Source organism: Arachis duranensis, chromosome 3 (genome assembly GCF_000817695.3).
Source record: "Arachis duranensis cultivar V14167 chromosome 3, aradu.V14167.gnm2.J7QH, whole genome shotgun sequence".
In the NCBI taxonomy this organism is placed as follows: Eukaryota; Viridiplantae; Streptophyta; class Magnoliopsida; order Fabales; family Fabaceae; genus Arachis; species Arachis duranensis.
In genome coordinates, this window is record NC_029774.3 from 107,212,351 (window position 1) to 107,224,464 (window position 12,114).

General features: G+C 40.3%; 1 protein-coding gene and 1 non-coding gene across 2 annotated transcripts; both read left to right on the forward strand.

Moving 5' to 3' along the window:
• The first annotated feature begins 2,106 nt into the window (after window positions 1-2,106).
• Window positions 2,107-2,214, forward strand: LOC127745849 (small nucleolar RNA R71). Its single transcript, XR_008007473.1, has one exon. It is a non-coding gene; the product is annotated as a small nucleolar RNA R71 (small nucleolar RNA).
• Window positions 2,215-10,286: 8,072 nt separating this feature from the next.
• Window positions 10,287-12,114, forward strand: LOC107480021 (uncharacterized). The gene is made up of 5 exons (XM_016100143.1): window positions 10,287-10,744; window positions 10,888-11,045; window positions 11,162-11,436; window positions 11,602-11,721; window positions 11,848-12,114. Exons 1-5 carry the CDS (start codon window positions 10,287-10,289, stop codon window positions 12,112-12,114), a joined length of 1,278 nt encoding a protein of 425 aa, XP_015955629.1.

The window sequence follows — 12,114 nt, forward strand, 5'->3', positions numbered from 1 at the left end:
GTCCACAGATCTTGAGGTGTCAAGGATTTCTCATTCCTGCAACTTTTAGGCGAGTAAAATGCCTTCTGTATGCAATCTGGCGACTGCAGCTTGTTTCTGGCGTTAAACGCCCAAATGTAGCCTGTTTCTGGTGTTTAACGCCACACTGATGCTTGTTTCTGGCGTTAAACGCCAGCTTGGTGCTTGTTTCTGGCGTTAAACGCCAGACAGATGCTTGTTTCTGGCGTTTAAATGCCAGACATCTCTTCCTCTAGGGTGTGCTTTTTCTTCTGTTATTTTTTATTCTGTTTTTAATTTTTGTAATTGTTTTGTGACTCCACATGATCATAAACCTAACAAAACATAAAAGAACAATAGAAATATAGATAATTAAAAATTAGGTTGCCTCCCAATAAGTGCTTCTTTAATATCAATAGCTTGACAGTAAGCTCTCATGAAGCTTCACAGATGTTCAGAGCATTATTGGAACCTCCCAACACCAAACTTAGAGTTTGAATGTGGGGGTTCAACGCCAAACTTAGAGTTTAATTATGGCCTCCCAACACCAAAATTAGAGTTTGATTGTGGGGGCTTTGTTTGACTCTATATTGAGAGAAGCTTATTATGCCTCTTTTCCATGGTTGCAGAGGAAGATCCTTGAGCTTTAAACATAAGGTAGTCCCTATTCAATTGAAAGACTAGCTCTCCTTTCTCAACATCAATCACAGCTCCTGCTGTGGCAAGGAAGGGTCTTCCAAGAATGATGGATTCATTCTCATCCTTCCCAGTGTCCAAGATTATGAAATCAGCAGGGACGTAAAGGCCTTTAACCTTTACTAACACGTCCTCTACCAATCCATAAGATTGTTTTATTGACTTGTCTGCCATCTCTAATGAGATTCTTGCAGCTTGTACCTCAAAGATCCCTAGTTTCTCCATTACAAAGAGTGGCATAAGATTTATACCTGACCCTAGGTCACACAAAGCCTTCTTAAAGGTCATGGTGCCTATGGTACAGGGTATTAAGAATTTACTAGGATCTTGTTTCTTTTGAGGTAAAGTTTGCTAAACCATGTATTTAGTTCACTAATGAGCAAGGGGGGTTCATCTTCCCAAGTCTCATTACCAAACAACTTGGCATTCAGCTTCATGATGGCTTCTAGATATTGAGCAACTTGCTCTTCAGTTACATCTTCATCCTCTTTAGAGGAAGAATAGTTCTCAGAGCTCATGAATGGCAGAAGAAAGTTTAATGGAATCTCTATGGTCTCTATATGAGCCTCAAATTCCATTAGGTCCTCAATAGGGAGCTCCTTTCTGTCTGGGAGATGTCCCATGAGGTCTTCCTCATTGGGATTCACGTCCTCCCCTTCCTCTTTGGATTTGGCCATTTTGATTATATCAATGGCCTTGCACTCTCTTTTTGGATTCTCTTCTGTATTGCTTGGGAGAGTACTAGGAGGAGTTTCAGTTATTTTCTTACTCAGCTGACCCACTTGTGCCTCCAAGTTTCTAATGGAGGCTCTTGTTTCATTCATGAAACTTAAAATGGCCTTAGATAGATCAGAGATTATGTTTGCTAAGCTAAAGGGGCTCGTCTCAGAAGTCTCTATCTGTTGCTGAGAAGATGATGGAAAAGGCTTGCTATTGCTAAACATGTTTCTTCCACCATTATTAAAGCCTTGTTGAGGCTTTTGTTGATCCTTCCATGAGAAATTTGGATGATTTCTCCATGAGGAATATGTAATTCACCTCTACTATTGCAAGGTTCTCAGGATCATAAGCTTCTTCTTCAGAAGATGCCTCTTTAGTACTGTTGGATGCATTTAGCCATCCATTCAGACTCTGAGAAATCATGTTGACTTGCTGAGTCAACATTTTGTTCTGAGCCAATATGGCATTCAGAGTATCAATTTTAAAAACTCCCCTCTTCTGAGGCGTCCCATTACTCACAGGATTCCTCTCAAAGGTGTACATGAATTGGTTATTTGCAACCATGTCAATGAGTTCTTGAGCTTCTGCAGGTGTTTTCTTTAGGTGAATGGATCCACCTGCAGAATGGTCCAGTGACATCTTAGAAAACTCAGATAGACTATCATAGAATATATCCAAAATGGTCCACTCTGAAAGCATATCAGAAGGACACTTTTTGGTCAACTGCTTGTATCTTTCCCAAGCTTCATAGAAGGATTCACCATCTTTTTGCTTGAAGGTCTGAACATCCACTCTAAGCTTGCTCAGCTTTTGAGGAGGAAAGAACTTAGCCAAGAAGGCCGTGACCAGCTTATCCCAAGAGTCCAGGCTATCTTTAGGTTGTGAGTCCAACCATGTTCTAGCTTTGTCTCTCATAGCAAAAGGGAAAAGCATGATCCTGTAGACTTCAGGATCTACTCCATTAGTCTTAACAATATCACAGATCTGCAAGAATTCAGTTAAAAACTGATAGGGATCTTCTGATGGAAGTCCATGAAACTTACAGTTCTGTTGCATTAGAGCAACTAGTTGAGGCTTCAGCTCAAAATTGTTTGCTCTAATGGCAGAGATTGAGATGCTTCTTCCATAAAAATTGGAAGTAGGTGTAGTATAATCACCAAGCATCCTCCTTGTGCATCCACCATTGTTATTGGGTTCGGCCATGTCTCTTTCTTTTTCGAGATTCTCTGTAAGGTTTTCTCTGGATTGTTGTGCTTTAGCTTCTCTTAGTTTCTTCTTCAGAGTCCTTTCAAGTTTAGGATCTGCTTCAACAAGAATGTTTTTGTCCTTGCTCCTGCTCATATGAAAAAGAAGAGAACAAAAAAGAAGAGGAATCCTCTATGTCACAGTATAGAGATTTCTTTATATAAGTAGAAGAAGAAAAGAATAGAAGAAGGAGGAGAAAAATTCAAACACAAAGGAGAAGAGATGGTTCAAATTTTTAGATGAAGAGAAGTGTTAGTAAATAAATAAAATAAATAGAAAGATATGAGAGGGAGAGAATTTCGAAAATTATTTTTGAAAAAAAGGTTAGTGATTTTCGAAAATTAGAGAAGAAATAGAATTAAAATTAAAATTTGAAACAATTAGTTAATTAAAAAGAATTTTGAAAAAGGGTAAGGTGATTTTCGAAAATTAGAAAGAGAAAAGTAGTTAGGTGGTTTTGAAAAAGATAAGAAATAGTAAAACAAACAAAAAGTCAATTAGTTAGTTGAAAAAGATTTGTAAATCAATTTTGAAAAAATAAGAATTTAGAAAAGATTTTGAAATTGATTTAAAAAAAAGATATGATTGAAAAGATATGGTTGAGATTTATTTTAAAAAAGATTTGAAAAAGAGATTAAAAAGATTTGATTTTTAAAATTAAAATTGATTACTTGACTAACAAAAAACTAAAAGATATGATTCTAAAATTTAAAGATTGAACCTTTCTTAACAAGAAAGTAACAAACTTCAAATTTTTTAATCAATCACATTAATTGTTAGTAAAGTTTTCGAAAAATTGAAATGAAATTAAGAAAAAGATTTTGAAAAATAATTTTTTTACAATTTTCGAAAATATTAAGAAAAAGTAAAAAAAAATATTTGATTTTTGAAAAAGATTTTGAAAAGATAGGATTTTTAAAAATGAAATCTTGACTTGACTAACAAGAGACAACTAATTTTAAAATTTTTTGACTAAGTCAACCCAAAGATTTCGAATTTTTGAGTAAAATAAGGAAAAGATATTCTTTTGATTTTTGAATTTTTAATGAAGAGAGAGAGAAAAACACAAAATTGCTCACAACATGAAAAATTAAGATCAAAACAAAGAAAACATGCAAGAACACTATGAATGTCAAGATGAACACCAAGAACACTTTGAAGATCAAGACAAGAAAATATGAAGATCAAACAAGAAGACTTACCAAGAACATCTTGAAGATCATGAAGAACACCATGCATGAATTTTCAAAAAATGCATAAACTTTTAAAAGCATGCAATTGACATCAAACTTAAAAATTGACACTAGACTCAAACAAGAAACACAAAATATTTTTGGTTTTTATGATTTTATTAATTTTTTTGGATTTTTCAAAAACTTCTTTTTGGAAAAACCAAAATAAATAAAAAAAATTGAAAGATTTTTTAAAACATTTTGAAAAGAAAATAAGAAGAAAATTACCTAATTTGAGCAACAAGATGAACCGTCAGTTGTCCAAATTCAAACAATCCCCGTCAACGGCGCCAAAAACTTGGTGCACAAAATTGTGATCATCAACAATGGAACCAAAGAATTTGAGCTCTCAAACGTGAATCACACTTTGTCACAACTTTGCACAACTAACCAGCAAGTGCACTGGGTCATCCAAGTAATACCTTACGTGAGTAAGGGTCGATCCCACGGAGATTGTCGGTATGAAGCAAGCTATGGTCATCTTGTAAATCTCAGTCAGGCAGATAATAATGGTTATAATGGTTTTCAAATATGAAGATAAATAAAGCATAAAATAGAGATAGAGATACTTATGTAATTTATTGGTGATAATTTCAGATAAGTGCATAGAGATGCTTTGTTCCTGTTGAATCTCTGCTTTCCTACTGCCTTCATCCAATCCTTCATACTCCTTTCCATGGCAAGCTGTATGTAGGGCGTCACTGTTGTCAATGGCTACTTCCCATCCTCTCAGTGAAAATGGTCCAAATGCTCTGTCACAGCATGCCTAATCATCTGTCGGTTCTCGATCATATTGGAATAGAATCCAGTGATTCTTTTGCGTCTGTCACTACGCCCAACACTCGCGAGTTTGAAGCTCGTTACAGTCATCCCATCTCAGATCCTACTCGGAATACCACAGACAAGGTTTAGACTTTCCGAATCTTAAGAATGGCCACCAATAATTCTAGCTTATACCACGAAGACTCCGATCTTTCGGAATGGAGGCTAAGAGATACGCGCTCGATCTAAGGTAGAATAGAAGTGGTTGTCAGGCACGCGTTCATAGGTGAGAATGATGATGAGTGTCACGGATCATCACATTCATCATATTGAAGTGCAGTGAATATCTTAGAATAAGAATAAGTTGAATTGAATAGAAGAACAATAGTAATTGCATTAATACTCGAGGAACAGCAGAGCTCCACACCTTAATCTATGGTGTGTAGAAACTCCACCGTTGAAAATACATAAGTGATAAAAGTCCAGGCATGGCCGAATGGCCAGCCCCCAAAGTCTAAGATCGCATAAACTAATCAAAGATAGATACCAAGATCTCTAATACAATAATAAAAAGTTCTATTTATATTAAACTAGTTACTAGGGTTTACAGAAATAAGTCTTAGTGCAGAAATCCACTTCCGGGGCCCACTTTGGTGTGTGCTTGGGCTGAGCTTGAGCTTTACACGTGCAGAGGCTTTTCTTGGGGTTAAACGCCAAGTTATAACATGTTTTTGGCGTTTAACTCTGGTTTGTGACGTGTTTCTGGCATTTTACTCCAGAATACAGCATGGAACTGGCGTTGAACGCCAGTTTGCGTCGTCTAAACTCAAGTAAAGTATGGACTATTGTATATTGCTGGAAAGCCCTGGATGTCTACTTTCCAACGCTTGAGAGCGAGCCATTTGGAGTTCTATAGCTCCAGAAAATCCATTTTGAGTGCAGGGAGGTCAGAATCCAACAGCATCAGCAGTCCTTTGTCAGCCTCCTATCAGATTTTTGCTCAAGTCCCTCAATTTCAGCCAGAAAATACCTGAAATCACAGAAAAACACACAAAATCATAGTAAAGTCCAGAAATGTGAATTTTGCATAAAAACTAATAAAAACATCCCTAAAAGTAACTAGATCCTACTAAAGACAACCTAAAAATAATGCCAAAAAGCGTATAAATTATCTGCTCATCATAGTTCCGGAGGAGTATTGGCAGCTGCTCAAACCAGTGTCAATCACATACAGCCTGCCATTGAAGAAATCACTCACAAGTAATGAGAGCAGTAGTACCAGAGTTAATTCAAAAAGGCAAAGCAACTCCAACTATGAATATAGAAAAATGAGAGAGAGAAAGAGAGAGAGAGAGAGAGAGAGAGAGGTTGAGAGAGAGAGAGAGGGGGGAAACACTGAGTGGGGTAGAACTAGGAATTTTCAGAAATGAGATCCTAAGATTTGGAATCGAGAAGAGTACCAACGTTTGGAAAATGTTTCTTTTTCAATTTTTGACAATAATATGCCGAATGATATTTCGAAGAAGGAACTATTTCACTTGTTCCATTGGACAGGACAAATCAACAACATCTATCTGGCTCGGAAGCTAAAGAATGGAATTGTGTATATGTTTACGTTTATACGATACACAACAAAAGGGGAAGCAATGAAGGCCATAGCCGAAATGCATCATACAAGAATAATGGGAAAGGTCATCTATGTAGGTGAAGCCAAATACAGAAGGGCTATGAGAGGAGAGAATGATGGGGCACGCGAGGGGGACTCCGCAAGATCTGCGGCAGAGGTAAGGCAACTTGAGAAGGGTGAAAGCTCTATGAGAGTGGAAGAAACTAAGATAGCACCAGTCGAGGATAACCAAGGAAATGGTTGGACGAAAAAGGTTGAAGTGCCAGTAGCAAAAGAGAATTTCGATTGGCTGTTGAGAAGTTTAGTAGGCAGAACCACAAGAGCCATGGACTTCAAAGCTTTACGAAGAGCCATCGCTCACAACTTTCCACATATTATTGAAGTCAGGGAGCTTGGAGCTTACAAAGCACTACTAGTGTTTGATTCTGTGAAGAATACAGAGGCAGCATTTACATTCAATATGAACAGGTTATCACAATTCTTTTACAGGGTATGGAGATGGGAGGAATCAGAATGCAGTAAGACCAGGAGAGTGTTGTTAGAATGTCATGGAGTGCCTCTACATGTTTGGTTAGAAGAGACATTCAATACAATATGCGGCTTATGGGGTGAAGTAGTCAAGTGTGACGACGTGACGAAGTCTGCCTCATCCTTCAGTGTTGAGAGAGTGTTAATTGATACCTGTGTCTTTGACGAAATCAAGGAAAGGATTCATATCACGGTTGGGACTAGTAGATTTGATGTTTTTGTGAAGGAAATAGGGCGTGAAATATACGGAAATGAATGCTTGTTGGAAGCCACAGGCGTGAAGTCAATATGTGCAAACGCTAGTTCACGAGCCAGAAAAAAGCTGTTGATGGCGGCAATGTGGGATCCGGCGGCTGACCTAATCGGAACAAGCACTAATGACGGTGTTGAAAATAAGGGTACTATGGTCACAGCAGACATTTTTTTGAATGATTGCAATAAAGACAATTTAATTGCCTTGAAGAGGCAACGGATGTCAAATCCGTACGAATTAAAGGGTGTTAATGACAATGCTGATCTTGGGGGATTTGATGAGTGTGGATCAGAGAGAACTGTCACACAGATTTGCATTGAAAAAAGAAGTGGGACCAAACAGATTGAGAAAATATTTCACGGTAAAATTGAGATAAATGGGTGTTTACAAAGGGAGAGGACCACAAGGTTAGTCATAATGCTGGGCAGCTATTGGACCAATCAACAACTGGGCTTCAGGAAGATTATTGGCGTGATGGGCTGCTGGGTGGAATCCAATTGCTCCAACTAGGCAAACTCCAAGGAAAGCTGAGTGGGGGCAACTCTTCAACAAGGGGACAGACGTGAGGATAGGCTGGGTACCATGCATCCTTGCGGAATTGGGTCTGGAAAGCCTGATGGGGCAAGCAAGGAATCAGAAGGTGGAAATGAAGACAGGCTGGGCCAGGCGCGTCCTCGTGGATCCGGGTCGAAGAAGCAGGGTAGGGTGGGCCAACAACCTCAACGCGGAGTTGGTCCAGGTTAGACGCCTCCCTGCACTACCGGGTCAAGAAATGTGGAAGCTATCTTAGCCAGGGACGCTTTCCACGAGTCTGGCTGCACGACGCCTCCCTTGGGGGATGAGGTGGACAATTGGGGTGCCTTGCTTCCCTGTGCATCGAGGAGGGGAGCTTCTGACTAGCCTGGCGACGCTGACGGCTGGACTGGCGAGAGAGCAGAGGAACGAAGCCATGCGGAGGTACAGTACGCCGATGAAGGAACTGAGGGAAGGGTGGTTCAAAAAATGCCGGTTGCCGTTGATGACGAACCGGAAGTGGAGAGTCCTATTAATGAAGAAATCAGCCGGTCTGAACAAGGATACCAACATATGCTATGTCAGGGAAAGGTGCGCAAATTGGAAGAGATAGAAGGGGAAGATAAAGGTATGGGTCAAGGGAATGTGAATGACTGGGATAATGAGGATGCTGGTTCTGAGACAGAACTTGAAAATGCACCGCCAGATTCTGAGCAGAGGGGTACGCAGGCAAGAGAGTTAGTAGAGAATAAGGAAATGTTGAAGCTAGCAGTGGAGTCAGGTGCGGTTTTCTATGACAATGAAGAAGATCTTATTGCGATTCTACAAAGTCAAAATAAAGCAATTGCAGCAAAATAAAAAAATGGCAAAACAGAAGGAGAAAGGAGGAGAAGCAGGCCCAAACAACATAACAAGGTGTATAGAAACTATTTTAAATGATTTATAGTTGTTGGAATGTTAGAGGCCTAGGAGGGTATGAAAAGTGGTGCATGGTGAAAGAGTTGAAGAAAAAATATAGATTGAATATGCTATGCTTGATTAAAACCAAGAAGGAGGTTGTGTCTAGGTTTGATGTAGCACGTTTGTGGGGTTGTGATACGGTGGATTGGGAGTTTGTGGAGTCTGTTGGTGCGTCGGGTGGTTTGTTGTTGATGTGGGATAATTTACTATTTACAAGACTAAATTTCTATAAAGGGGATGGCTGGCTATGCGTTGAGGGTTTTCTGACAAAAAATAATTTCAAATGTGCTTTCTGCTTGGTATATGGTGTACATGTTCGGAGTGAGAAACTGGTAATATGGGAGGAGTTAAGCTACATGGTGGGTCTATGTCAGGTTCCATTTTGCTTCATGGGAGATTTCAATGAGATACTACATTTGGAAGAAAGGAAAGGTGCTACTAGTCTACCAGCATCTGCGGAGGATTTTAAGGAATGGGTACAAGATTTGCAGTTAGTTGATTTACCATTAACTGACCGAAAGTTCACATGGTTTCGAGGTCAATCTTGTAGCCACATTCATAGGATCCTGGTCAGTTTGGAGTGGCTTGAGGAGTTCCCAGACACCCGTTTGAAAGGAGGACTGTGAGGCCGATCAGATCATTGTCCTTTGATTCTAGAAGACTCCAGAATTTGTGCGGGCCCAAGACCTTTTTGCAGCTTGGATTCCTGGTTTACACATGAAGGGTTTCTGAAGTTGGTGAAGGATGAGTGGAGGAAACTGGGAGACGACATGTTTACAAACAAGCTGAAGTCGTTGACAGTACCGCTCAGGAGATGGCACACGGATAATTTTAGGGATATGGATAACAGGATAAAGAAGTTTGAGGAGGAGATCAAGAAGATTGATGATAAGGTCAGTGCTGGTAGTTCTGATGGAACAATGGAGGCTAGACGTAAGGCTCTGGTGACTTGTTGTGCGAAGTGGTATGTCAGAAAAGAGGTGCATTGGAAGTAGATGTCCAGATCCAAGCATGCTAGAGATATGGACAGGAAAAAACTAGATACTTCTATAACCTAGCATCAGCAAGAAGGAGAAACAACAGAATCGATTCTTTACTGATTAATGAAAGGTTGGTACGGAATTAGGCCAGAATAAAGACTGAGATTGTGGGTTTTTATAAAGAACTGTATAGGCAAGAGCATGCCCCGTTGATTGGAATCCGTGATGGGCTGGTTGAGCAGATAACTGACGAAGAGGCAGCAATGTTAGAGGAAATGCCATCGACAGAGGAAGTACGAGAGGCGGTTTGGGATTGTGAGTCCAGTAAAGCTCCAGGCAATGATGGCTACAATATGAACTTCATAAAGAAATGATGGAATGGGCTTGGCCAAGAGTTTACTGCAGCTGTGTTGAACTTTTTTCAAAATGCAAAGCTACCAGCAGATGCTAATGTTACTTGGGTGGCGTTAGCGCCAAAATTTGTGGGGGCCAAGGAAATCAAAGACTTAAGACCGATTAGTATGGTTGGCTGTGTCTACAAGGTGATATCAAAAGTGCTTGTAAGAATAATGCGATCAGTCATGCCGCATCTAGTGGGGGAGACTCAGTCTGCATTTGTAAAGGGTCATAAAATACATGATGGTGCCCTCATTGCTTGTGAGACAGTTCACTGGCTTAAGCTGTGAAAGAAGCAAGTGGCAATTGTTAAATTGGACTTTCAGAAAGCCTATGACAGAGTGAGATGGAGCTTTGTGGATATAGTGCTACAGAAGATGGGTTTTGGTATTAGATGGAGGACCTGGGTAAAGGAATGTGTGACTACAGCATCTATGTCAGTGTTGATCAATGGGTCACCAACCAAGCCGTTCAAGATGGAGAGGGGCCTCAAACAAGGCGATCCTCTCTCTCCTTTCCTGTTTGTTCTCGTTGATGACGTTTTGCACAGGATGGTGGGGGAGGCGGTTAGAAATAGTAGAATATCTCCACTGCTGGTGGGAAGGGACAATATAGAATTGTCGCATCTCCAATTTGCAGACGACACCATCTTATTTTATCCACAGGAAACAGAGACGCTAGTGAATTACAAGAGGCTCCTACGTTGTTTTGAGTTAATGTCAGGCCTGAGTATCAACTTTGAAAAATCGAGCCTAATTTCAGTCAACTCTGAGAAGGAATGGGTGACGAGTATGTGTGGTCTGTTGGGTTGTGGCGAAGCGATATTACCTGTCAGGTACTTAGGAATTCCTCTTGGTGCTAATCCTCGATTGGTGAAGACCTAGAAACCGATAAGGTTAAAGACAAGCTGAGCTTATGGAAAGCTAGGTCTCTCAACAAAGCGGGTAAGTTGGTCCTTATAAAATATGTTCTCAATAGCCTGCCGGTTTACTACTTAAGCTTGTATAAGATGCCAAAGGGGGTTGCAGAAAAGATCATTGGGCTTCAAAGAAGGTTCCTGTGGAGTAAAGAAGATGGGAATAACGGGATACCACTGGTGAAATGGGAGGTAGTTCAGGCTCTGAAAAAGCTAGGAGGTTTGGGGGTGGGGGATGCTCTAATTAGGAATGCGGCGCTACTGTTCAAGTGGTGGTGGCGCTTTTCAAAGGAGGACTGCCCACTTTGGAAGAAGATTGTTTGCTCTTGTAATCAGTTGGACCCAACTTTAATGTTATCAAACCAACCTTTGCCATCAAGAGGGGGCCGTGGAAAGATATTTGCCAGCTTAATATTAAGGAGCAACAGGCAAGAGATATGATGATCAGGGGTCTGTCGATGGAGGTGGGAAATGGTAGGAACATTCGTTTTTGGGAGGATGAGTGGTTACAAGATGGCTCTTTGAAAGAATGTTTTCCAAGACTCTTCTCTGTTTCAAATCAACAAGGATCCGTAATAGGGGAATGTGGGTTTTGGGATGGGCTAGAGTGGGTATGGGACTTCCAATGGAGGAGGGAACTCTTCTAATGGGAGTTAGAGTTGCTCAATCAATTACATGACCGATTGAGGGTTGTGAGGTTATCGGTTGATAGAGAGGATTCAGTGGTATGGAAATTTGATAAAAATGGAGTTTTTTCTACTAATTCTTTTGTGCAGGTGCTACAAAATGAGACTCTCCCAGACGACATCACGAGTTACAACTTCACAAGCTCCATTTGGAGAGGCTTGGTTCCTCCAAGAGTTGAACTCTTTGCTTGGTTTGTGCTAGTAGGCAGGGTAAATACGAAGGAGAGGCTGAATAGACTTGGCATTATCAATCATCATGACAATATTTGTGTATTGTGTAAAAAGGACATAGAATCTGTACATCATTTATTTTTTGCATGTGAATTCACGTGGCAGGTGTGGTGTGCATGGCTGACGTTTTTTGATAGAGCTTGGGCCATCCCGGGAACCACTAAAGAGTTTTATGAGAGCTGGATCGAAGCAATAGGTAGGAAGTCTGAGCAAAGAAAATGGCTGATAGAATTCTGTGCGGTTATTTGGAACATCTGGTTGGAGCAGAATAACAGAGTTTTTCAGCAGGTAGAGACAAATGTTGAAGGATTAAAGATCATGTCCTTCTTGAGTTACAAGGAATGGTGTGGAGTCGATCCGTTTGGTTGTTGA

Bases quoted from the DNA above. Each gene is read 5' to 3' on its own strand.
- LOC107480021 (XM_016100143.1), top strand. From the start codon at position 10,287: ATGGGTTTTGGTATTAGATGGAGGACCTGGGTAAAGGAATGTGTGACT. The intron at 11,046-11,161 runs GTTTGGGGGTGG...TCTTGTAATCAG, and splicing joins GGCTCTGAAAAAGCTAGGAG to TTGGACCCAACTTTAATGTT. The intron at 11,437-11,601 runs GTATGGGACTTC...TCTTTTGTGCAG, and splicing joins TTTGGGATGGGCTAGAGTGG to GTGCTACAAAATGAGACTCT.